Here is a 27,496-nt window from a genome sequence, read left to right as displayed (position 1 = left end):
CAGGGTCTTTGTACCCATCTCATTAGACGGTTGATTTCAATCACAGACGGGTATCAAAGCTGCGTGCAGATACGTGTGCGCAGTTATTTGCACCCTCTGCAGGAGTGCAATTACGACCTGCCCACAGGTCCACCGGTTGAGCGAATTAAATCAGTGAGCGGTTATTGTTTGTATGAGTGAGCTGCCATCAACTCCATGCAGCTACAATGAGCCAAGGTCGGGAGGGCGGCCGTCTATTGTTGTTCAAAACATAAACTGGGGAGATAATCAATCAACACTCTGCACCAAATTATGTGTGGTTTCTCCAGCACCCCATGGTTTCCTGCGCTGCTGCAGCATCATACAGAAAGATATTTTCTAATGAACGCTGAGCTGTTATTAAGCTGTGGATCAAATCAAATCTTGTGTCTCTTGCTCATTAATGCCTCCCACCACACTAGCACTTAGTGGGTATATTCCAAGTGGTGTCAAAACATGGGATCAGTACTTAACAGTGATGTCCTTGTGTCTGCATACTGATTTGCTCCCTGAGTCCACCTGGTGACTTCATTGTTTGAGGGACTTTATAGACATGATGATCATGAACTTTGTGTTCTTAAAGAGGTCCTTTACTTTTTTTTACCATAGACCTGCAGGGAGTTTATCATTCAGCACTGAGTGGCTGCTGTGTCAAAAGGGCATGACTTTTGTCTATTCGAAAAATGAATGAGGAGGATATCTGAACATATCGACCACTATGTCAATGTAAGATAACACAAAGCAATTCACACGCATGATAGAGCTTTCTGACTCCCAGCACAGGAGCGGGAGTTTCACCCTACTAAGCAAGCAGATGATGATATAATACAGAACGGGTGTAAATCATGAATTAACGTCTTTCTACCTAACAACTCCTGCCAGACTCACAACCAAGGCCGCAGTCTGGCTGTGGCAGTGAGGTGTTTAAACAGCGCTGCGGGAGCAAAGGGGGAGAGAGCTCATCTGTCCCGTTAGCACAACAGCAGAACTCCTCAAAAGAAGGAGATTTTCTTTGCCAAGGCAGGGAAGTAAAACGTTAATCATTGATAGAGACAGCTGGGATGAGGGCGGCAAGCTAGAATTGAGTTCTCCAGGGCTGTAGGCAGGGAGATGTGTGAGGAAAGGGTGAGAGAGAGAGAGAGAGAGTTTGGTTCCTCTTCTTTCACTCGGGCATGATTGACTGTCGTCTTCTGTTGAGCAAGGAGAAGAACGGTCCGTCTCCAAAAGGCAATGTAAAAACTCACAGAATCCCTCAGAGGGCTTTTTAGCCAAGCCGAGACCAATCTGCTCAGCACTTCCTCAGAGCTGGGAGGACGGAGAGCTGTGTGCTGCAAAGCCACGCTGATGGAAAAGACCATTTTTTCAGGCTTACAAATGAAGCTGACAAACTCAGGTACAGAGGGGGACACGACAGAATAAAAGTGAAGACAGGACAGCTCAGTTTCCTCCGATGTTGTCGTAATGCAACCCAGCAGTAGCAAAACAAAAATGCTTACCTAATCACCCATCTTTAACAGCACACAGCTCTAGTCACAAACTGTGCCAGGACATTTAGTAGGTCTCATCCCATTATTATCCGCATTCTAATGTGATGCACGCCTCAAGTCACTGTCAGTGTATGTGAGTTCACACTCCCTTACCCACCTGCAAATTTGACGTGGAACTTGTTCTCCGGCTTGAGAATCTGGACGTACAGGGGGCAATTTGGAGCAAAGTCTTTCACTGCCCAGGCTCGGAGGATGGTCTGATGATCCTGAGCAAATTGGAGATGGAGGGGATTGAGATGGATGGAGTGAAAAGAAGGGCAGGAGAGAGAGAGAGAGAGAGAGAGAGAGAGAGGTAGAAACCCACCTTTAGAGGCATCAGATTGTAGCTCCTCACTTAATAATCCCCTTTAAACCACCGACGGCTCAGTGCAGTAAAATGGCCCTTGCAACATTTCAGAGTAATGCAATTCTTTCTACACAGAAGTATTTAACGCTGCACAGAACATGTGGCGAAGCCATGAACAGTGAACTGAGTAAAACTGGCCATGAGACAGTTGCTAAAAATTCAGCCAAAGGAAAAAAACCCCGTCTAAGAGTTTACATGCTGGCAGCCGTGTGAGGCTGTTCTCTGGCACAGTGATGCTTTGAGCCGCAAAGCTAACGTCAGCAAGCTCACATGGACACCACGCTGATGTGCAGCTATGTTTACCATGGTCAAATCTGCACTAAACTAAAAGTTTGCAGGTATTTGAACGACTAATAATTGTGATGTACTAGAGACAAAGTTAAAGGATCTCTAAAGTAATTACAATTCAGCTGCAAAATCCTTAAGTGTGAAAACCAGGTGTTGATTAAACAGTGTTATTAACTCACTATCACGGCAATGCAGTGCTGTGTAACACTGCACCAAGAGAGTACATTGTTTTCTTTTGTTTTGCACATATGTATTTTTTTCTGTTTGTGTCAAGTCTGTGTTTATTCTCAGCTTCAGTTGTTCATATAGTGTGATTAGTGTTTTGGTGAAAAACAATCCCCAACCATAAAACAAGCACAAAACTTCAGCCAATGAGCTAAATCTGTTTGTTTCCAAAGCTGCTTTGAGGATTTCTTAATGAAGAACTTCACCCCAGAAAACTAAAAACAGACAGACTACAGTTTAAGGCTTATTATCATCATCATCATCATCATCAGGCAAGCAGTCTTAACGTAGATATTCTGCAGTGCGAGGAGTCATGGCGACACAGGGAAGCAGTGAGGAACGTACAGCAGCAATGCGGTCCACTTCAAACCGGTTACTGAGGATAAAGCAGGCCTCAGCATCGTCCATCCTGCAGGCAGTTAGTAGAGCATGTGGCCATGGGAGCGAGAGAGATGGAGAAACAGAGAGAGGGAGAGAGAGACAGACAATCGGGGAAGTGATGAGGAGAGAAGACATGGGAAGGAGGGTGTTGTCATGTTATTGAGGCGGAGGACAAAAGAGAAAGAAGCAGGACAATAGAACAAAAAACGAACCAATATGTCCTTCAAGCCCACGCTATTCAGGGTTGAGATAGGAGAAGGCGAGGAGAGGGGGAGATTTTTTAAAAAATGTTTTTTTTTTCTCCTTTTCTTTCACTGTGACAAAGCCAGTTTAAGGTGCTGTGGCTGTATTATCAAAAGCCAGGGGGTACACAAAAAGCATTATGACTCCAACTGCAATTACAGCCATTACTTCAAGGCTGTAGGTGCTTTGTGTATTAATTATGAGCTCAAGCTTCTGCATGTGGGGACTTTCATTTCAAGGCTCTCAGGTCTGTTCTGGCCTTTTTCAAGGGCCCGATTGTTGCAGAATTATTTTGTGATAACAATGCTTCTACAGAACGACATCTCTCGATAGATATGAAAATAAATACATCTATAAAATCAGACTATGGAGTGTTGTTTTTGGTCACAGTGACTCACTTGGCCCTCATCAGGTCCTGGTCTTTGAGGGCAGAACCCTGCAGGTAGATGACTCTCTGGGCCCAAAGAGGGACGTGGAGGACCCTCCTCACCTGGACATCCATCTCTGCCGGGCAAAGGATCACCACATAGTAGTCCTACACACAAACACACACACACACATACACACACAATTTCGTACTGTGGCTGATGACTGTTTCACAACAAGCAAGACACGGTCACGGGTTATCATTTATTCTTGTTTTATTGCCATGTTGAAGTGAAAGGATGTCGAGTAATATGAGCCCGCCAGAGGGAAGACGCTGGAGAGGGGATCGTAGAGACGTGGACAGTGGCGTACTGCAGAGGACAGCAAAGAGACATGAGAGAAGCCCATCCTCAGACTCAGTGTATGTGCACTTTTAACATCACTATAGCTGCTTCAATTACCACACCTTAAACTGATATTTCCCCCTCAACAGATCAATTCTGGTGTCACTGTGCAAGTTCATCATTGTGCACAGTGAAGGTTAAACATCCAAGTGTAGGGACTATATGCAAACACCTTTATTTGAGTGGAGGACTTCAACTTTAACTATACCTGAACCTGATTCTCCTTATAACCCCATCCCTTTGATATGCTGAGGACAAATCAAATCAGACACACCATTATTGAACAAAGAGACGTGCACACAAGGATGCACCCTCAGGAAAACACACACACACACACACACACACAGCTGCTCCGACATGAATAAGACAGCAGTTTGATCCATGCTATTGCTGAATTAATCCTCTGCTTTAACCTCAGCTGTTCGGGCTCCTGAAGAGGATTACAGACAACAAACACAAGACCCCCGTACACTTTCTTGTCCTGCTTAAAACCAGTTTGGCAGACCTGCAGTCGGGGGTGAGCAAAGAACTCATTGAGGAAGTCCATGAGGAGGTCGATCTTGAGACAGCTGACACACAACACCACGTGTTTCTCCGTCTGCGCCCTGTAGCGGCTGTAGTTCCCCCCGGACTTCTGCCGCTCCATCCACAGAAAGGCCAGCTGCTCGAACTACATTCAGGACGACATCCATCACATTCAACAGATGGAAATTGGATTAAGTTAGATGAAAATACAGGGAGGAACCAGGTGGCTTAAGAAAAAAAAAACAATGCCTAATATGGAGTAGTGTTTCTGTTTGATTAGGGAGAGTGTTTGGGGTAATAAAGAAAAGTGGACATTGGGTTCAGGACGGTGGCTGAGTGGAACATGATAGCCGACATTAACAGGAAGGTCGGGATTTAACTGATGAAGAGATGCAAGAATAAGCCAAGGGACTGTTTTGTTTTTTAGACATTCCACTGAAAATAGCCAGATATTTTACAATGCGCACATTGGTTATTACTTATTTACAGATTATTTTGCTGCAAAAAAAGGTTTATCATTGTAATTTTCAGTAAACAAAGTCCTCCTGCAATGAGCAGAGCTCAGAAATGTTTCAATACGAGAAAAGGCATTGTTAAATTTGCAAAAAAAAAAACACCACTAAGCTTCTGATTGAGCAATAGAATAAGACGGATGCCATTCTCATGTCTGTAAAGTAAGCATGAAGTCACACCCAGCAACCGGTTACTTTAGCTTAGCACAAGACAAACAAACAGTTAGCCTGGCTCTGTCCAAATGTTTGTTATTTTGAACTACAGAAGGTTTTTTTCTTGCAATGGGTATTTTTGAAATCAGATATATGGATTCAAAATAAAATACCAATAAAAACAAAAACAGCCAGTGGCAGAGACTGCTCATCCTTCCCTCTCAAAGCCCTTAGTGTCAAAACTCTTCTTAATTCAAGTGACATGAAGTCGATACTAAACAGGTGACGAGCTGATTTATTGAACCCTCTGCCAGCTGTAATGGAGGATGTCAGCTCTTGAGCAGCAACGGTAGCAATGAACGGCTGCTAATGTTTCTAAACATACACCTCAGACACGTCCACAGAGTTCAATAGACTGAGTTCATTTGTGTGCATTTTAATCGGATCGCTTTTGAGCTGAGATCACGTCAGCTAGTGTTGCTGTTGGAAAACACCATCGGGCAAACGTAACCATATTACAATAGTGTTTTTTTTTCAGCCATCATTTGTGTGCAGCCAGTTCTCGATGGCACCAACTGTGGCAGATTTGTGAGATCTGTTTTAGAGTGCCGCGATCTATTTCAAGGAAAGTCTCCAAATGCAGCCACCAAATGGTTGGCTTTTTTTTTTAATTATTTTTTCCTATTTTCAAATCAATACACTTTTCATTTTTTCTCAATATTACACAAAATGACTTGTCAAGAGGTACATGTCCTGTGGTGTGTCGAGGACAAGTACAGGAAAACCAATAGAGACAGCAATAAGAAAAGGACAGTAGCTGAATCCTGATGTGCTCTGTGGCTTCCCTGTGCAGCCTGGAGACCGGTCATGGCGGACACACACACACACACACACACACACACACACACACACACACACACGCACACACACACATACACACACATACACACACGCGCACACAGGGTGGGGGTTGGAGCTCAGGGGGGGCCAGTTTCTAAATGTCAAAGGGTATTTATGGATGAAAGATGGGGAGAGGAAGTGGGGAGGATGACATGGCATCCATGTTGGTGATGCACAGATCGCCGTTCCTATATGAGTCGGTTAGTGCGAGTTTCTTCGCTGAACTTGTTTCTTCATGCTTGTGTCATTTGTTGTTGTGAAGACATTTGCTACCACCAGGTCACAGCTGATGGGAAAAACAAAACAGAGAGTGCGTGTCCAATAGCCATAATGCATGCGTGGGATGCGAGCCCTACACCTACTGCTCACGTGACACAATTAAAAAAAGAAAAGCTATCAAAGGCGTGTGGTGAAATCACAAAATCCAATTTGCAAAAAAACAAGAATGCCAGCAAACCAACTACTGCTTATCAGTAGTGTGATTTCCTGACCAGAGAGACCCACACACACTGAAAATGCACCCATTAGCACTTTAGCATCTTTTGGGAAACACACAGTTACGCCAGCTACTTCAGGGATAAAAGCTTTACACAAATGTGATCGAACAATAATTAGAAGCTGCAGTGCAACTGTTTGTCAAGGTGTTATCATCAGTCCCTGCAGAAATACTATATGTGTGAATGTGTGTGTGTAAACGTCTCGTGTCGTTCTCTAGTCTGACGTTCCTTCGGTGGAGCACCTAAATGACAGGAGAGGGATTTGGGGAATTGAGAGAGTAAGGAAGACACTCTCGCTGTTCTCCGAGTAAAAATAGCTGCTGTAAATCTACGTAGGATGCAATGAGTCATCACATTATTGTGCAAGAGAGGAAATTCAACAATTATGAACAAAGATAACTTTACTGTACTGAGCTTACCAAAGGAAACAAATTGGCTTTTGAGGATTGCAAAGCTATCCCATCTGTCAATTTGAGGAATGGTTTTAAGATTTGTCTGATCATTTTAAAGGCCTGACAGCCTGACAGAGCTCCTGTTGGCTGCTCCAAAAGTTAAATAGGAAATAAAATATGAGACGATGGGATCACACAAGCAGTGATGCCAAATTTGGGCCAGTGCAGTAAAGTGGGAAGACCAATGGCCCCTTCCCTAGTTCCTGCCCTCCTTCCTCTGGCACCCTTGCTCTGACGACACCTCGCTTCGAACTCAACCTTCCTTTCGATGTCAACCACATACCTGCACATTTTCATGACTGCACCTTCTAAGACTGTGGCGATATCACGGTGGCAAAGATATATCCACAGACCCGCTTGTTAAAATCCCTCTTCTAAACTGTGTGTTTTATGGTCATATCTTGTTTGTTGTACTACTTTCAAACTTTCTTACTAATCACATGTGTTTTTTTTAATCTCCTGCCTGTGATTGCTTTTGAGGTTGCCGCCATCGTTTCTCACCTGGATGGGAAGCACGATGAGCGCCACAAAGATCATGATGACCACCAGGAGTTGCGAGGGCCAAATTTGGGGGGTGACATCTCCAAAGCCCACCGTGGAGAAAGTGACCACACAGAAGTAGAGCGAGTCGAACAGGGTCAGGTTGTTGCCCGCTCGTTCGAGGTGTTGGATACCGCAGATGCTGATGGAGGTCGACAGGGTGGGAAAGATGAAGAAAGTAAGAAGAAGAAGAAGAAGTGAGCATCAGGTCAGACGTCACATGCTGGGTGAAGTATAGGTGTTCTTTAAAGGATAGACGAGTCAACAGGTTAATGTCAATCCGGAAATGGTCAGAGAGCTTAAATCATGCTGTGTAGGATCTTCTGGATTAGCTCACACCATATATATATATATATATATATATATATATATATACAGCAAGCTGACACATCCTCCACTGCACTGAAGCAATCGCCAGCTGTCATTTCAGAGCAGTATCTACATTTACCAACAACCTCTCTGCTTTCTGTCTTTTTTATCTTTTCGCTCAAGGAGCTGCCATTCTTATTCTCCAACATCATTTTTTTTTTCTCTACATGTATCGTACTATTGATTTGCTTCCGTTGTCCACCTCACCCTCTTTCTGCTCTTTTCCTCACTCTGTCTACAGCTGTGACACCTTTCACTTCCTGTCCAACCTCCATTTCATGTCTATCTTTTTCTTTCCTGGTTGCCCCTCTTTCAGTTCAGTGTCAGCAGCGGGGGTACCCACCACGTAAACATGAGGCAGACCAGCGTGCTGATGAGTATCACCACCTGGTTAAACATGGCTGAGTGGGTCCGCTGGATCGCCCTGTGGAGATCATTCTGCAGAGAGACGCACACAGATGTGAGGCAATGTATGGAAACCACAGCAGGCCAAATGCTGCATTGTTTAAGTGTGAAAATGAGGATAAAACGCAGTAGATGCATCGTAGGAAATATGGCAAAGTGTTGGAATATATAGAGCAGAGAGACGGAGACAGCTTATTAAAAAGTGTGAAGCAAGCTTGGACGTCATCGCACAGATGGAGGCAGGGTAAGTGAAAAAAACGTAAATACCAAGCCCAAGGTGCAACTTTAAATGTTTTGTGAGTGATTTACCTTCATGGCAGAAAGAGCTGGTGAGCTGAAATGGCACAGACAGAGAGGAGCAATCGCATGCCAACAGAATAACACAACAGCAACGTCGAGATGAAAGTAATGAAAAAATTGGATAGGGAGATAGTGCTTCACTCACTATCATGTTCTCCAAAGCGTGTTTGGCCAGCCAGCAATTGAGAAATACAGGGATGAAGAGATTTCTGAAGGAGGGCAAAATTACCTGAGGAGAGGAGAAAGCGCCTTGGCTGTCTCATCACATTTTTTTAACATGTTGTACACAATCACAGAATCTCTCTCAAGGAAAAGGTCCGTGTGAGAATGCTGCCTGTCGTGATTTCCTCTCTGTATTACAGTGGCAGGTGTTAAACGTGCGGCGTGTGTTCTGCGATGCTCGAGTGCCGTCGGTGCTTCCACTCACGGTGATCATGAAGGGAATGGCGCTGATCATCTCCAGAATGAAGGGGACACGTAACACTTGCTCCCAAACGTTGCCCTGGAAACGCAAAGCACACACAGGGGGTCAGGCAACTCCATTGTCATGGCGACCTTCGGGAATTACCACATAACAGGCCCGATTGCGTGGAAGGGGAACAAATTGACCGGCTGTATCGCCAAAGAATTGGTCGGGATGCATAAAGGGTTATACAACTCCCTTGTGCCGCTTGAGAGAAAAAAGCAGCATTACTCAGTTTCCTGTGAGCTTTGACGTTCAATTAAGATGTCAGACATGGATTTTTTATGTGTCTGCCACGTGCATATGGCTGATGTGATGCTGACTAGTGTAGGTGGACAGGCACAGGGTATGTCCGCAGGAATCCGTCACCTCTAAATGCTAAGGCCTCCAGCCCCCAGAGTAATCTGCAGAGTGAGCCCTTTATAGGCTTATAGTGTCGGGTACATCAAAAGCAGGGCAACCCGTTGATGGATCGCCCCCCCCCCCCCCCCCCCCCCCGCCCCCGGTACAGCAACACAGGGGCCTCCCCCTAAAGTCTCTCTGATGTGTCAATAACAGGATAATGATAAGGAAGCCTCAAGGCCCGCTGAGGGGCTTTCCAAATGCAGGAAGAGGAGCCTCAGGGGAGAAAGGAAAACTTCTGTTTAGCAGAGTGAACACACAAAGGAGCGCAAAGTGGACAAACACTAACCTCAAGCATATTGCATGCATGGACGCCCACACACGCCCCACATGGAGACACATCAGAGATGCAGACATCACAAAAGGTTGCCGATTGGCTGTGAGTTACTCACCTTGTAGCTGAGATACACGAGCAACATAGTTTCTGAAAAGCTGATGAGAGCCACAAGCACCTGCAAAAAAAAAAAAGAGAGCGAGAGAGTTACGGAGGAATTGAGAGATGCAGACGCAGAGAGGAGTCGGAGAGAGACCGGAGCAGAGAGAAATTAGGAGTCGCAGAGATGGAAGAGGAGAGTGTGGGTGGAATCAGTGGGCGTGCTGATGATTGAGCTTCACAGGGAACAGATTTAAGAGAAGCAAGAGACAGTCTGGTGTCTGGTTGTGTACATATATGCGTGTAATCATGCTGCGCGTATAAATACGTGTCAGGTAAGGTGATCTGATGTTATGTGTTTCAGTACGTAATTAAATCAACCAATACATGCAGAAATGAAGACATGCACCAATGTGTGAGTGTGTTTGAGTGTGCAGATATGTGTGTTAAAAGACTGAGGTTGACTTATCTAGTGATCTATCTGACCTGCAGTGCCCACAGCGGTAGAGGTCTATCCACCCAGATGATCAGTTTCCTGCAGAGCAAAAGGAAAGGAAAGAAAAGATAGTGGGAGACGAGGCACAAATTAGACGGAGGCCACTAAAGTAGACAAAATAAATGTAATTAGGCTGGTCCCAACTGAACAGCAGTGCAGTGCCCAGCTGCCAATGTGCTCATATTGTCAGAGGAAAGTAATATTCACACAGTCAAATGAATATTTACAGCCTTATTGTGAGAAAAAGGTCCCTTACCCAACCCCCCAAAGACACCCTGGGGCTTATCGTGGCTGCTTGCCTGCCCGTGCTCTGATTTGCTCCTATGAGTCTGCTGCCTGGAGCAGGAGGCGGCCCATCCCTTCCCTGAGCTCACCCTGTCAGGCTCCTTATTCATTTGGAGCCAGAGCTTAGCCAGTGTCACCAGCCACCAATTAGATCAATAGGTCCCTGAGCAGGAGACATGGCAGAGCCTCAGGTCCATGCGCACTTCCTGCTTTCTCTCCCTCTCTCTTCTGCTGTATACGCTTTATCTCCACCAGATCACTCGTTGATTAGGCTGCACAGGCACTACATACATATTATGTTGACAGGTAATCCATACAGTTGGATTGTGACGAATGAATGTGGATGTGTAATGCTCAATATCAGCACCGTGAGTTGCATCAGTGAAGCGAAGTTGCATTGATTGCATTAAACAACGTTTCCGACCAGGTGGGCCGGTGTTGCCAGTCCTCCAGGGTGTTCGCTTTCATGGTCATTGTCTGCAGGTTGAAGCCATCACTTCTAATTAGAGGCTTGCATGCTTACCAGTCAAACGCACTCCAAGGACGGGATGATGTGTTCTGTTTGGTGCAGTTTACTCCGCTCCCACTGCAGGAAAGAAAGGTATATTACTGACCAGCGTCTCTCGCCAAAACTCGACCCTCGGCTCAGTCCAAATATCAGTTTTCTCCCCTGATTGCATCTCCACCCCCTCTCCTCTCCCATCCACTCCTTTTGAAGGATACTCTATATACACTGTTATCTCCTCTGTTGACCCGGTGCACTTGTTCCTGCTATCAGGCCTCCACACTCACAAAGACATTGTTTCACCTCATTAAGCCGGTCTGTTATCACCATTTCTCTCACCAGTCCTGTCTTCCGTCTTGCGGGTTGTCCAACAGGACTCTGACAATGTAGAGGAGGCAGCTCAGCACTTTCAGAGAAAAGTTAAACATTCGCACGCGTAGACCTGAAATGGAAGAAAAGAAGACAATCAGTTGTTATGAATAATTATCAGCTGCTGAAGACACATTTTATTAGACTTTTAATACGAAAATAAAGCTCTGTATAATTATTTGCCGTATACACCCAATACTAATACAAAGTATTGGAGGATAACACAAACAAAACAAAGAAAAACAGAAGAGCTCTGGGGAACCAACAGCAGCTCATAAGCCATTTATCATCACCACCAGTGCCTCAGACATGTTCATCAACATATAATTCATCACGTATTTTCAATAAAGCATTTGCAGCCATGCTTGAAAAGGGTTGGCTTAATGCAGCAGAAAATGTACATAGTATTTTATCTTGTCTGCTGAAAGTTAATATAAAAGCAGTGATTTAACCCCTTAATAAAAACAGACCAAAGCTACAATTATTTATTACTGTTAAGTACAAAATAGATTAAGACATATACATGTGTTGTATACCTCAAGTTAAGGTTTAATGCCTGTATGCACACAAGAGAAAATAAACATAAAAGGAATGACATGTCTATAAATGAGGACACAGAGAATCTAAATCACCGCACAGACGTATAAAACAGTCACAAGGAGCGGACAAGTTGAACAACTGGTGATGAAATGCACAGAAAGAGCGACAGCACACCACACACTAAAGAGAAAGACATCTCCTCAATCAAAAATAAGAGCAAAATCTCCATACTGCATGCAGACAGAGAAAATGGGATCCAAACAAACTTCAACTCACTGGATCTTTGGTTTTTGATGAAGAACAGCTTGAGGCGCTCCTTGAAAGTGTTCTCATTCACATAGAACTCTACTTGCACCCTAGGAGAGGCGTGTAGAGATGGGCAGAGACAAAGACAGGGGGGGGGGGTGAAAGAAGAAAAAAAAGTCTTCTTTTATGCAGTCAAGTCAAGGAACAGAGGATGAGAAGAAACAAGTGGAAGGCTGGGAGATAAAAAGAGAATAGAATAAAGGTTGAAGACGATTGTGTGTTCAATGGAGCAGATTTGAGACAGAAAAGGTGATAACGATTATTTGAACCCTGAAAAGTAGGGAAGTGAGACACAGTGGAGGGCCACATTAAAACTAATGGGTTTTGGAGGAAATGGTGTTTCTGCTTGTCCACCCATAGGCCCAGACAGCTGCAGTCAGACTCGTTATCTCCACTGATTAAATATAGAGCAACAAATTACTTCCCTCTGATGTTTCTGCTGAACATGGGAGGCCATAATTACTGTTCTTTCTCCCTTTCCATTCTGGCATCCTCCTGTTAGAGGGTCACACACACATCCACTGTACAGGCCGAAAATATAAACCTGCAAAGGGGTCATTAGGATTATTAGACCATTCACATGGCACATCATGGAGAGACATGATTAAAATGACCAAGAGCCCCACTGTTACATGTGTACAGGCACATAACCAGACAGCCTGTCGGTGACTGTGCTTCCTGTCTGACCACCTCAGGGGAGAAGTCTCAGTAGCTGTCCTTTCATCCTATGGAGGGAAGAGTGGATGACTCAGGTCGAGGATGAAAAAGGCAACCGGCTCACTGGTGGTCTCCTCACAACGCGCGAGACAGATGAAAGAGAGGCAGAACAACTGCAATCCATTCAGTCAGCAGGAAGAGGAAGCGATGGGGAGAGGGAGGAGGGGTGTCTTCCCAGGGATCCAGGGTGACGCTACACCAGCACTCCACATGGTCGGACCCACGCAGACCTAAACCTACGCTGCACTTTCCCAGCAACATCTGGTGGAAAAGGGGGGGGGGAACTTTCCTCTTTGTTTCTATGGCAACGCGGGATTCGTTGTCTTTTCCCCTCTCTCTCACATGAGCAGATGTGAGCAAACACATACTTGTGAAGTGTGTTCAGCCATCTGTGCCGATAGCCCGCCCCAACTTGTTGACGGCTCTCTTCGCTCTCAGCAGCCTGCTGACAATAAGGCTTTTGAACACATGATGGAAAACAGAAGAAAAGCGTGCAGATATGCACAGCTCCCCAGGGCTCGCAAAAGCTCAGGGGTGTGTAATTGTACCTTTGGATTAGAAAATGACTCATATGAATTGCTGTAGAGATGGGACACCCTGCGGTTGTGTGTGTGTGTATGCGTGTGTGTGTGTGTGAGGTGAGCTAATTGATCATATGACTGAATACGTTCTTTCATGCACGGAGCAATCAAACAGTCAATACCATGGTGGCAATAAGCACACGGACCCATTATCACCAGTTGCTAGATTAGAAAATGTTTCTCATCCATATAAAAAAAAAAAAAGTAACAAAATACATGCAATGGCATTAAGTCTTAACTGTACTAAGAATCATAACTTTAGGGATTCCAAACAGTCGATGTTCAAGACTAAGAACATTACATTGCAGTGCAGTCATATAGCTTCTATTCAAAGCGACTTACAATTCAGACGCTGTCATATTCATACACCGTAAGCACAGCTACGGGAGCAATTTTGGGGTTAAGTGTGCTCAAGGACACATCGACATGCGGCTAGCGGAGGATTGAACCGCCGATCCTCTGATTGAAGGCCAGCCCTGCTCTCCACTTAGCCACAGTCGCAGAACACAGAACAGTAAGTAACATGAAAAAAAAAGGCAGCTAGAACGTGTCTTATTGTTTTTTCCTCAGATAAGAAAACATGCTGGTGGAAATTCAAGTATGAACCTATTGGTGGAAAAGTCTTTACAATCAATGCAAAGCCAGACTACAACCAGTCAAAATGCTGGACTCACTTAGCACTTAACTACGACACACACAATCCTGCAAAGGTCACTATCGGTACCCACAGTCAACTTTTGTCTGTTTTCATAGCATATACACTATTTCTTGTGCACTATTAATTAGAAAATAATCAAATAAAACTAGGTTTATTCCAACGATGATGTAATCAAGATGATCAAATTACTATTTATCAAGAACTGAAGCCATCCAGTGTTCTAGCACACATAACAAATGATGGAATTATGACTAGAAATGTGCATTTAGTTACGTTTCCCACTGCAAGATAAAATCATTCACCTCAAGCTAATGTCCTCTTTACAACCAAATCCATCAGACACTGCACCTCCACGCCTGGCCATGACACGGTTTTTCAAATCTCCAGATTATTATTGCCTTAAGACACTTGCGGGGAGATACGTTCCTAAATCCATCCATCTGCGCATTTCTTCATTCATCAAAGTACTTAAAGCCTCCTCAAACTCTGTGAGAAGACGCTCTGATAACGTCCCGTTAGAACTGGATGATTTCAAAGGTCATTTTGCCCTTGATGTGTTTCTCTTTCCACTTGAGTGTACAACGGAAGATGAAAAGTAAAGTGGAAATATAGCCCAATAAAGAATTGAGCTGTGGGATAGATTGAGAGTCACGATCTTTAATCTAAGGGGAGGATGGGTGAGAAAAACACATTAAAACCTCTGGGCCACATATCAGCCCCCCAAGGCCCTCAAAAAAGCACAGGAAAAATAAATGATTAGATAATCGTTGAGAAAAACTGCTTTGGGATACTGTTGGGCAGGAAAAAAAACATATGTTGCTTCATTAAGGAACAAACATTTTTTGGTATCCTGAGAGAACAACCCCCAAAGAGGTCCTCCTCTCTTTCTCTTTGCTACTCATTCAAAATATAGGTTGATCAAACTAATTATGTTTGAGTCAGGTGGCTAAGATCATCTCTTGGGCCTTAATAAAGCAAGAACAGAGAGCATGACTAAAGGGGCATAACATTTCAAATCTGAGCCGAGGGAGAGAATTTGTATTTCTGAGAGAGTAGAAGAGAGAGAGAGGGAGAGAGAGAGAGAGAGAGAGAGAGAGAAATAGACATACATAGACAGATGGACAGAAAGACAGAGGGGGAGATGCGGAGGAGGATCTTTGAGAGGGAGAGAGCTGAACCTTGTTCTCCTGCTGCTTCCACCCATGCCTATGCTCCATAATGACACAGCACTGGTCGTCTAATGACAGCGAAAGAGACTAAAGAAACCTAAATATGCACAACAGCAGCATTGGCTCATCACTACCTCCACACACAAATAGTATTCATAGCAGTGAAGTAGAAACAAAACAAACAAGAAATAAGGAAGCCAAGTGAAAAAATATACCCGGTAAATGAATTAATGGAAAGCAGGCTGAAATGGAAAAATCATATTTGGAGTAAAATTCGGAATAAATATGAACACAGTGTGTGAGGAAAGAGAAAGGATGACTCGGGATGTCCGCAGTTAAAAGAGAAAAATGTCTCATAGTATGGAGACAAGTCGAGACCTGTCAGGTGTATCATGGAAGAAATATGGAAACCAGACATGCACCGATCCGACTTATTCAGCCCTGATGTTGATATCTGGACTTTTGGTACCAGCCGATACCGAGTACTGATCTGATACCAGTGTTTAATTAATAAGCTGTAAGCCTCACTGTGTGGAAGCCACTGGTATTCTTCCTTTATGTGTCAGGCAACATCAGGCCTGACTTAAACAAAATGTAAATACATAGATACAAATTATTATATGTATTAAAAGAATGGTATCCAATACCAGATCAGCCTATTGTCTCTGATATCCAATCCAGCAATTTCAGTCAGTATCAGACTGATATCCGATATCAATATCAGTATTGGTGCATCATCAACATTCATAGGATGTACAAAACAGAAAAGGGCTGAGATGAATACAAATATTTTGAACCTATAAATGGTTATAAATGCCATTTTTAAAGAAGTTGTTCCGTTGATTGGAAGAAACTTGTAGCTTCTAGAGCACTATTCTATAAAGAAATGCTGATGGCATTTTACTCAGCATCTGTATTGCTAAAGGGTCCTTTATTCAATATATAGATATGGTGGAGTCACGTCTGCCTGAGCAGAGGGTGAAGTCTCTCTCCCTTTGAGTGTGTTGCTATCCGAGCCTCTCTGTGCTTTGCTTTCAAAGCCGCGCTGGCTGCTCATGCCTTTTAGTGCATACTAGTGCACGTGAGCGTGCCCCACCGGCTGGCTCATCACAGCCGCCACTGTCCACTGCACTCATGCGACTGTTACAGCTCACGATGACGTAATCGTAATCGAAGGGTATAGCGCCCCCTCAGAGTAACACTGTCTGTCAGCGCGGTTGCTGTTGTTTGCACTGTTAAGGCTTTTAGCGCCGTTAGCTGTGAGCTGTTGGCTCAGCTGTCGCCATGTTGAGTGTCGTGTGGAGAACAAAAACGATGTGCTCCAACTTTTGCTGAAGATAGATGGGTCGATAAGGGATCCTTTGAGAAAAGAGGGCACAGCTAAAAGAGCAAAGGGTGGAAAAAGGAGACAAAGACACAACATAATGAGCACAATAATATACACAGACTCCAAATGAGGTCAGGGGAAATGCAATGGGATAACAAGAGGCAAATAAATTGCGCATCGCCAGAACACGACTGCTCTAAGAGCTTAAGAGAGGCGAGGTGCTCTCTGCTTCATCCAACCAGTGGTTGACAGGACAGCTTGTCTCTGACCCATTTACACAACCATCACACACAGTCCACTGTCCTGATGGCAGGTGGAGAAGAATAAAGGAGGAAAAGAAATTAAAAACAAGATGATCACATCCCCCGCATGAAAAAAAAGGATCCTTTTATTCTGATAAAAGGCACATTTAACACTGACAACTCAAAAGTTAATGCCGACTGACTGATTTCTTTAATAGCACTCATTGCTGCCAGAGAATTGATTTGAACACGCCAATGAAACAAGCAGGAACTTTCATAATAACTTCATGATGACTGAGACCTTCAAAGAGTCTCTTTCTCTCCTTGTCGTTTTCTATAACTAAGGGAGCAAATCAACCAGTCTATGTTGTGACAGATTTATCTATTAACAGTCTACTACGTACATATGTCTACAGGCTCCAACAATCCCTCCCTCTAACCCACTAGCCAGGGCAAAATAAACAACAGCCATCATTCACAATAAATGTGAAATGTATCGCACAGCGCATTGACAGTAAGTAAGCAAGCACTGTAGCCTTTGCTCAGAGCCCATTTAGACTCTCCATATTTCATCAGAGGAAGCGCTCCAGCCATTCCTCCCCCTGCTCCCTGACGTAAACCTGCCTTGCCTCATCCTTTCCTGATATGATCATTCACCATACATTAGTTATGTATTCCTTTGTTGACCTGAAGGATGAACAGAACACAACAGATGCTTCAGTGATAGACTTAGAAAAAAAGGAAAAGCAGCAATCATCCCTCTATCATGAAACACAATATGGCCTTAAAGTGACGCACAACTGCATTATAAGCCATCCAATGACATTCTATCCCTTCAGATTACATTAGCCTCGGATGTGCGCGAACGTTTAACATTTGATCAAATCACCGTGAGATATCCATCTGTTTCAAAGTCGTCTTCAAACCAACACTTTGACGATGACATGTGCGAGAAACATAAGAGGAATCATCTCTATTGCCCGTCTCTGGTGTCTCTGGGGCTGCTCGGATTTGAAAAGTCCTGTGGTGTATTAAGCTAACACAGTTTGGGAATAGGGGAGCTGTGATCATTGGACCACCGTGTTTGTGATGCCCCACAGCAGCGTGGCACAGCAGCTCCCTGCCCCCACTCTGATGCCACAAGGCCTTCCAGCAACATGGTCGGGCTCATGCTAGTCAGCCCCATGACTCCGTTAGTATCCACAGCAGGAGGGCTCTTAAGTGTCGACAGTGCTCGTCTAACCGAAAGGCTGGTTAGGGAAGTCAATATCTAGCTTATTAAAGCCCAGTGGAGGCAGAAAAATCTCTAAAAATAAAAGAACTATAGATGAACACCAGGCACACGCCCTGCACTGTTCTTTCTCCATCCTCGGGCTACTGCTAGTCAGTGATAACAATGAACAAAAATAAAGCTAAACGTATATACAATACGTGTCCACATCTTTTACTGTATATCTATAGCCACAGAATGCAGAGGCTGCTGGAGTACAAAGAACAAAGAATAAAACGGCGAATGGACTCTTGATTGTAGGACCAAGCTGAAGTGTCTGTCATTCTGCCTTCAGGTAATGTCTTATCTTTACTGTACTGTACACAGCTTTCTCTCTCAGAGAGCGGCGGCTCATGTTCATCAGACATCATGTGCACAATGTTCTTTGCAGACAGGTCACGCTCAGGCTGTATATGAGCTCTCCACCCTCCCACCCTCTCATTCGTTCTTAAGACGGAGCCATCTTTAATGGTCAGGCCTACTGGCAACCTTTCAACTTCCCGCCAGCATTAATTAGGATGTTGTTTTCAGACTTTAGTTTCTATTAGCCATCCTCACTCTAGGTCCCCAGCTTCCAATCGTCTATTCACAGCCCCCAACACGATTTCCATTAGCAGCCGGGTGATTTTACGTTAACTTCACTTTAGACGTTGACCGGAAGAATCATGCGCACAGCGGTTATGAGGTCACCCCTTCTCAAATCTGATAAAAGTCACCTTTTGTCAGAGTAACTCTTTTCATCATACATGCCATCATTAGCATTGTTAATACCCTCCCTTTATGCCAGCCCTGCAAACATGATGCATAATACATCCATGATTCCAAAACCCTTGACGGAGTTGACTATCACATTTCTAAACTGCCTTTTAAATGATGTGAATGAATCTTACACGAGCTCTGAAAAGCTCAATAAAGGAGAACAGCGTTCAAAGCATAGTCAAACAGGTATGGGTATTGACAGTTTTGATGGATCGTGCTTTACATTGGCCTTACTAAATTAAGGCTTGCCTGGAAAAATTAAGGAGGAGGCAAAGGGAGTAGTTTGGGGATTAAGGACGGCGGAGAGACTGAGACAGAGACAGAGACTGAGACAGAGACAGAGATCGAGCGAGAGAAGATGTGGAGGCGACAGCCAATAAGACATTGTTTTAATGACAAAAGGCCGTCATTTGTATGATAATCCTGGACTCTGAGGAAAGCTCCCGCTGAGGCTTTCTGTTGAGCAGCAATGGTGAATCTGTTGTTCTGCATTTAATTTCACTTGTAACTAATTATGCATACAAGCTGTGCTGGCAGTCACGTGTGTGTTTATAGTATGTATAGTATAGTAAGTGCTCATTTTAGGCAAAAAAACAGACAAAAATCGTAATCATCAGCCTGCAAAAGATCTGGATTTAATTGTTTAGTCATCTGGCATTTCCTCAAATCAGAAGCCTCTGACTCACTGCGAGAAAATGTAAATGTTGTCGGAGTAAGAATGATTTCACTAAAATGTTGCTACTTCTCTGATCTTGACACATTCCCTTTATCAGCCACAACCTTGTTTAAGGTTATGGATTGGGAACTACACAGATGAGGATAATTGGCAGTTGTTTGCAAATTCTGTCTCGGAGAGAAGGCTCGTTTCCTGTGTGTGAGTAAACGGAGTCAATTTCCATTTATGTTTATTCTAATTTGACGCAATTTATATGCAGCCAATGCTGGATTGCCACGGACATGTTTGCATTTTTGTGTGTTTTAGAAAAAATATAAATTATATATTTATGAGTATACACTTGAAGGTCAGGGGGGCAACCCCAACTCCGCACCCGAGAGGCTTTCAATGGCTACAACTAAATGTATTCCACTGAGTTACAGGAGAGCTATTGAAAGAGGAAAATTGTATGGTATTGGAGACACTTCAATTAGAAGTAAGATGTGTGTGCGTGTGTGTGTGTGTGGGGGGGGGTTATAGGGGGAGACGCATGGACACAGACTCATCTAAGAGGAGAGGACGACAGGGAAGCGGCCTACGGAGGATGACAGGAGAGGGATTATAAGGCTCAGAAGTGCACGTTTCCCCAGAGCAGAGTGCCACCATATGTGTCAAGGAGATAAGTTATACGAACACATGTTGACATTTTGATGCGTGTGAGTGTCTGTGCTGGGATGCGTTGATACTGTACTGCCATCTGTGCACCTGCGCCCATTGGGACCGTCTGGTCGCTTAAAGCAACTCCTGGATTAATAGACCACAGCAGACAAACTCTGTGTGATTCAGCCCCAATTAAGCTTTCTGTCACTATCAATAACAACTCTGGCTTTCCCTCTAATCAGACCATTTTAGAGCAGCTAATAATCCCTGGGCAATGGGATCAACATCTTGATCCTCTGTCAATCACTCTCTCGCTCTCTCACAAGTGGCGTTTGTATAAAGCGGATGCTCAGACACGCACTCACATAGATTGAGCTGTAAACTCACACACACACATAAATACAAAGGACTAATGTCTATATAGTCTATACAAAGGCCCATAATTAAGATCTACTTACTATATGAAACACTGCACTTGACATTATAACTCTGCAATTTGACAAAAATAAACGTAACATACACAGCCCACACAAGTTTAATTTAAACCTCAGTGCAGAGCCCTTAAAGTGATCAACACCAGGAGTACATTATCCATGTGGCTGTACACTCTTGTATATTTTTCTAGGCTCTTTTAGAGGATGAGGACCTTGGATTATAAAAGTCCTTTTGTGTAACAAGCAGGGACCCCCCTTTCATTGCACCTCTGTAATCAGGTGAGTGAGGTCACGCTGCACTCTGGTTCAGAAACATTAGTCCTTGGGGAAAAAGTGGACAAATTACAAAAGGCCTGTGTAGGCTGCAGCTGTGCAAAATATGGCCTTTCAGAGGTCAGGGATACGGATACACAGTGTAATGGTATGATTGATTAAAAACTGGACAATGCTTGATAGTGTTCAATAATATTCATTATTAAAGGTTAGCATGCAGCAGTTTCTCTGTATTGAAGCCTGGCAATGGCTGAACCCATAGATTGAACACCTCCATGCTTTGAATGGCAAGTTATTGGCAAATTAATAATGGCAAATTATCTGATTCGAAACACCCAGTCAAGTCCACAAGCAAGTGTTTTGGTCCCCATTTCCACCTGGCAACAAGTGATGCCAAGCATGAAATTGAGGTTTAAGGTTTTCCATTAGACAGCATAATGAAATGAGCCAAATTAAGCAATGCATATCATATAGCATTTCAAATATTCTGCCCTGCAAATGGAGAATCAAAAGGTTAATAACTAAGCGCACCCACTTGAAATTGTCTGTTCAGGTGGCAGATGGATCTGCGAATTTCAGCAATTATGGGAGGAGAACATAAATAGGGTAACATACTGCCTTGCTCTTTCTTCATTCCCATCCTGGTGGATGCTTTCAAATATACATTGTGAAATGCGCCACCTGCATGGCATGAAAGTGAATGAAATACATATTCCTCAGTGAATCAGTCTCTCATTCTCCTTAGAGTATGTTTTCTTTTAGATGTGTTTGCTTTTGGTGGGATAATGTAGAATTAGCAGCATTAGCAGCAGCCGTTTTCGCGCACACGGGGGAACGAGTAAACCTGTTGCATCCATAACAGCGCTGCACAGCTGGCAGTAGATTACTCCGACACATACACACACCTGAATCAAAGAGATCACAGAGACAAATTGCAAACAAATGTGCACTTTATAGACGAGATGATATGATGCTCTTGTGGCGCACAGATGCGCAACGGATTCAGTGCGCCGTGCGTAAACGACGCAAACATCCTTACCTGTCGTCGGTCTGCCAGTCCCCGAGCAACAGGTCTCGGAACCGATACCGAGGGGGCAGAGGGAGCACCTCCTTTTCCAGTTCGACCATGGTCTTTCTCCTCAGAGCCCAGAGATAGAGACAGATATCACCGCAAACCGCACCTCCACACCGAGGAGGTGGAACCCCCCAAAACCAACTCCGTTCCTCTTCCTTCTGCTATTCAAAATGTGCATTAATAACGAATGCATTGATACACCTCATGGCATCGTTTTCGACCTCCCTCTTAAACAGAAAAAACAACAACTCTTCGTTGTTTTTTGGTCACCCGTCACAACGCAGCTCTACTTTTCTTGCCACCGAGGCAACAGGTCGAGGATGTTCATCCGTCGGTGCGTAGTGGGGGAGGCTCCACTTTTACAGTGACAGCTGGAGAGCAACTGGTTGTCTCTCAACACCAGCATCCTCCCTGCCTGAGCTCCGCTTGGATGCACTGGCAGCAAATGTGTAACCAGCCGCTGGGGACTACTGTTCTGTGGCGACGACTTTTCATTTCAGGAATCGCAAAATAGCAACACTTTCAAAAACAATACACACAAAACAATCTATAAAATTGTACAACGAGCGTTCTCTGTTAACATCTGGTAACACAATAGCTACTGTAATCCAGAATGATAAACTATCACACATTCACGCGATGCCCATACTTCTGTGGAGACGTGCGCGCATCGGAACGACGATCACGTATATTGATTATTTCCGCACGGAAAGCTAATTTTTTTCTTTTCTTATGTCAGACGATAATTAACAACAGCAGTTTAAGGCGGCACGTGTGACACGCCTTGCTAAAGAAGGCTAAACACGAGGATACATCCAATGTACTTAGTGCACGCTTGTCAACTGAACGCTGTTGCTCTGATAGATAAAGAAATGAAATACACAGTTAAATCAGAAGATATTCTATCTATTCTAAAACACCTCTTCTCATGAAAAGCAACCAGTGATATATATATTTGAAAACAATACAAGCATTATGTACAAAACTAGAAGTTCTTCTGAAAGAGGGCTATTAAAATATAAAATGAACATTTCAGTCATCTCTCATTTTAACAAATGAACAAACACTTGTTTAAGTGTGTTAACGTGTGAACTACTCTAGTTATTCACCAAACACACCATTTCTTAACCACAGTGTTGTGTTAGATATTAGATGGCCTGACACTCATTACATGTCACAGGTTTAATCTCCTATGGAGCCTGTGGTCATAACAGAGGCCCTAATGAAATTCAAATGTGGTGCTTGAGAGGACTGTTGACTCAAAGCCGCAGACAACAGGTGTTATTCAAATCAACTTCCAACGATAAATATTAATCACCCACAACCGAGCCTTGATGAAGCAGCACCTCTGTAAGCTCCAAACAAAACCTTCATTCAGAGGGTCAAAACGGCTTACTGCCCAGTGAACGGATGAGAAAACGCAGAATAACAATGGATAACAATGAGTCGATAGTATTTAAATGCCTGCTGAGTTAAGGTAGTGAATCATTTGGATATGGATGTTGTGTGCCCCCCTCCTACCTTTCAGCTCATAACTCACTGTTATTGTGTGCGATTTTTACTTTGAGACAGCTGAACTGCTTTTAACTCCATTAGGAAAAAAATCCAAAACACATCATTCAGTTTTACAGTCCCTTTGCTCTGGTTTTGTCTGTTTTGCCCTCTGGTGGTCATCATGACACAAGCACACAAGCTGTCGTGAGCGAGACTCATTTATCTGTTCTAACAGTTATCTGACAACCACTTGTCTGCGAGGACGTCGGTTAAAACACCTGAATACAAAGACGTTTATTCATCCTGTGCCTTCGGCAAAAATGAAATACCAGTTGACGGAAAGGCAAAACATTTCATTGCAAGTGGGTGGGCCTAGCTCTGTAGCCATGGTAACAACAAAAAGTGTCTGAGCATATCAGAGGAGATAGTTCATGTGTTTCAAACCTCATTTAAACGCCATTCAGTCTCATATCATCGTAATGTGTACCGAGGACAGTTTGCAGAGGCTGAGTGACGCAAAAGACAATCAGGTGTTATCGCTTCAGACCAAAAGACATTCTCTTCATCGCCAACAAAACTGGCAATTTATATACAAATATAAACAAAGAGTAAAAAAAAAAAAAAAAATTAAAAAAGTCATTTAAAAGATGTAAAGTCTTTCAGTCACTCTTTGACATCCCCACCGAGAGCACGACGGTTGCCTTCCAAGATCTACTCCAACGTAACGTTGACGGAGGCCAGAGCGTCCACAGCCCAGCCGGGGTACTGGTCCCGAGAGGGGAACATTCGCTTCATGAACGTCCGTATGAACTCAGGGAAGCAGCCGTCCACAATGCTCCGTCTCACAGAGCGCATCAGGGTGAGCTGCAAGGAGACACGTTTGATGATTGAAAAGGAAAATAATGCGATTATTGATCTGCAGTGGGGAATCATCTCTTCTGCAACACGAGAGCGCACGGGTCTTCAGCAAGAATGTTTACATTCTACCATGGCAACATTAGAGGGTAACATGTAAATGTTAAATACTTGTGACATTTCGCGGTAGAGTGGCGGCCCAACAGGCCAACCAACATGGAAAGCCCGAGAGTCGACTTAAGAGCTGGCTTCAATGTGAAAAACTTTTAAGAAATCAAGAGATGAATATGTTGCATAATCAGACATTATCCATTATGCTCTCCTAACATGAACATTATGTTCTGGGACACATCTGTCACAAGAGGAGACTATTCATGGTTTTGATAATGCCAGAGCAGCAAAGCGAGTTTGTGCCACTTTGAGGTACAGAGACTACTGAAGCATGAAATGACCGTGACCGAGGCGACGACATAATCTGAATGATGTCGCATACATTCATAAAGTTCAACATCTCTTGTCAGAATTCTGTCAGAGCGATTAAGACTTGAAACACATGATGTAAACTTGTGGCTCTGGTTGATATCTCTCAGTGGCAGGACTGCAGATTAACGCAGGAAATGCATGAACTGATAAAACACACTTTATACAGTTAAGATATATCTTCTTTTTTTTCTATTTTGTTATGTGGTCAAATGTTTTTGTCGGTTCATCACGATGTCATCTCGAGTTATGATGCGACGTTAACAGTTACGTACGGACCTGGTAGGCGATGTTGTGGATGGTGATGTGATGCATGGCTGCTGTGTCACTCTTAAACAGAGCATGGAGGTAAGCCCGACTATGTCTGAAACAGAAGACAGGCTTATTATTTACATCATTACACAAAATACATGAGGCACAAAATGACACAAAAAGTATGCGATCAAGGTATTGTTGTGTAAACCAATATTGCGCCTCCTGCAGTCGGCCATATTGGATTATTGTGCAGCCCTAGTTTTATTGCAGAGAATTTATATCATTAAAAAAATACATGAAACATGAATTAATAAGTATTGTACCGCCAACACATCTCTCCTTTATACCAAAAATAAGTAATTGTTTTTTGGGCAAACAAGTCAAATAAGGTCTTCTTGTGCACTTTATGAACTTATATATTATATTAATATCGGTTCTCATTTAGAAAAATGCTTTGGAAAATGACAAGACTTAACATGTGCACAAACCCGAGGCTAGTTGGATAGTTTTAGTCTGTTCTTGACTTACGTCTTGCACGTGGGACACTGACAGTCTGAGTCTATGGGCTGGAAGTCCTTGGCGTACTGCTTCTGTTTTACCTGGAGAGATCCCCAAGGAACCAAGGCAGAGCCAAACCTCTGCCACAAAAAAAAAAAAAGAAGAAACATGACGTCAGAATGTGGAATAAAAAACGCTAAATTAAAATGTATAATTATCAGTGTGTGAGGCAAAGATTGCTTACTGCAGTTCGGGTGGGGAACACGCAGTCGAACATATCGCATCCCAGAGCAACACACACCACCAAATCCACAGCGTACCTGCAGATCATACACACTGTCAATTTATACAAACCCATAAACACAACAGCCCTCAGAAGATATTTTAAGCATACAGAATGAGCTGTATTGGCCAAGTGTGTGCACATACAAGGAATTTGACTGCAAAGAGTGCTGAATAAATATGAAATGATTAATGTAACCCGATGCTTTATTAGGCAAACGTACCCCACACCCATGAGGTATCGAGGCTTTTCTCGCGGCAGGTGGTCGGTGCTCAGGGTGACCATCCGCCAGAAGTCATCCTTCTCCTCTCCTCCACTCAGGCCGCCGATGGCAAAACCGGGAACATCGCGCCGAGTCATTTCTGCAGGAAGAGGATGAGATATCTAAAGCACAAGTTTGAGCCCTCGTCATCAGTGTCGAACTGTTGAGAAGAAAATTATAATTGGATTTTCAAGGCATTTAAACGTGTTCTTAGGCTCCATCCAAATATGATCCAATCTTGCAGCATACTCAATCAATACCAAGTATACAGGGACAGAGGAAGGTAATCAAAAGTAGAAATCTTATTTATTTTTACCATCTAGACAGACCTGGCGCAGCTCTGCATTCAGCCCTCCCTGGATGATGGCAAAAAGGTTCTGTTTGTCTGGATTTTTATTGGCTGCAATGCAGCGGTCCAGCCAGCGAATGGATCGATGCATGGCCTCCTCCACCCGGGGTCCTGACACGGTGCTGCTGACCACATCGTCCAGCTGCATCATGATGTCCGACCCTGGAAGAGAGACGCCGTCTTTTAGCTACTGGGTCCAAGTTATTTAATACTGATTGAAGGTATTTTGCTCCTTGCACACCCAGACTGTTCTGTATGCTGATGGACTTCTCAGGACTTAAGAGGATCTCTTCGCCATCATAGGGGGACTTGAACTTCACGCCTTCCTCCGTGACCTCCGAGAGCTCAACAAGAGACACCATCTGAAACCCCCCGCTGTCCTGTAAGCAGAGCACAGTCAACCACAAGATGTCAACACAGAGCTCATCAACTACCTCTTGCACGTTTGTGAACGTCTAGTCATCACCTGTGAGTGGTTGATTGAAGAAAAGCTACACTCACAGTTAAGAGATTCCTCTTCCAGTTCATGAACCCATGTAAACCATTGGCTTTCTCGATCAAATCAGGCCCCTGCAGGCAGTGGAGTTAAAGTAGAAAAACATATGTAGATAAAGAAAAGTTGTCATGAATGCATATAGCCACTAGTGCTACTATCGTAGTGTTGCTTACCGGTCTCATGCCCAGGTGGTATGTGTTTCCGAGACAAATCTGACAGCCAAGACCATCAAGCTGATCCACAGTGATCCCTTTCAGAGTCCCCTGAGTACCGACAGGCATGAACACCGGCGTGCTGACGGCACAGTGTGGCAGTATTAGATCGCAAGCTCTTGCTTTAGTCACTGGGCACTCGGCAACGACTCGCAAAGCGAGAGGAGAAGCTGCAGACAGAGCTTTCTTCACAGACATGTTGTTTTCTGATGTATATGCATCGGCTCCACACTCTGTGGTGGCGGCCATGTTGCAGTGGACACGTGACGTTCAAGCAGTGGC

General features: G+C 43.9%; 2 protein-coding genes across 2 annotated transcripts in view; both read right to left on the bottom strand.

Annotated features, from left to right (window-relative positions):
* The window catches only part of kcnt2b (potassium sodium-activated channel subfamily T member 2b), a gene marked incomplete at both ends in the record, with an annotated part of 31,262 nt that extends 9,179 nt beyond the window's left edge, over positions 1–22,083 (bottom strand). Inside the window, 14 exons of the mRNA XM_079177358.1 lie at positions 1,663–1,771; positions 2,770–2,833; positions 3,447–3,583; positions 4,324–4,488; positions 7,359–7,539; positions 8,110–8,204; positions 8,617–8,700; positions 8,899–8,973; positions 9,729–9,788; positions 10,196–10,244; positions 11,014–11,076; positions 11,335–11,437; positions 12,181–12,260; positions 21,995–22,083. Coding sequence (XP_079033484.1) covers positions 1,663–1,771; positions 2,770–2,833; positions 3,447–3,583; positions 4,324–4,488; positions 7,359–7,539; positions 8,110–8,204; positions 8,617–8,700; positions 8,899–8,973; positions 9,729–9,788; positions 10,196–10,244; positions 11,014–11,076; positions 11,335–11,437; positions 12,181–12,260; positions 21,995–22,083 — 1,354 coding nt within the window. The remainder of the gene's footprint in view (positions 1–1,662; positions 1,772–2,769; positions 2,834–3,446; positions 3,584–4,323; positions 4,489–7,358; positions 7,540–8,109; positions 8,205–8,616; positions 8,701–8,898; positions 8,974–9,728; positions 9,789–10,195; positions 10,245–11,013; positions 11,077–11,334; positions 11,438–12,180; positions 12,261–21,994) is intronic.
* A 1,858-nt stretch (positions 22,084–23,941) lies between these two features.
* Positions 23,942–27,463, bottom strand: qtrt1 (queuine tRNA-ribosyltransferase 1; the record flags this gene model as incomplete). Its single annotated transcript, XM_079177716.1, has 9 exons — positions 23,942–24,388; positions 25,139–25,223; positions 25,643–25,752; positions 25,857–25,932; positions 26,119–26,257; positions 26,474–26,668; positions 26,748–26,886; positions 27,008–27,076; positions 27,176–27,463. 9 exons carry the CDS (start codon positions 27,461–27,463, stop codon positions 24,236–24,238), a joined length of 1,254 nt encoding a protein of 417 aa, XP_079033842.1. The 3' UTR covers positions 23,942–24,235.
* Between the last annotated feature and the right edge of the window lie 33 nt (positions 27,464–27,496).

Source organism: Pholis gunnellus (genome assembly GCF_910591455.1).
Source record: "Pholis gunnellus genome assembly, chromosome: 17".
NCBI classification, from domain to species: domain Eukaryota; kingdom Metazoa; phylum Chordata; class Actinopteri; order Perciformes; family Pholidae; genus Pholis; species Pholis gunnellus.
Note: the sequence above shows the minus strand (reverse complement) of the source record. Positions and strands in the feature narration are given on the sequence as shown.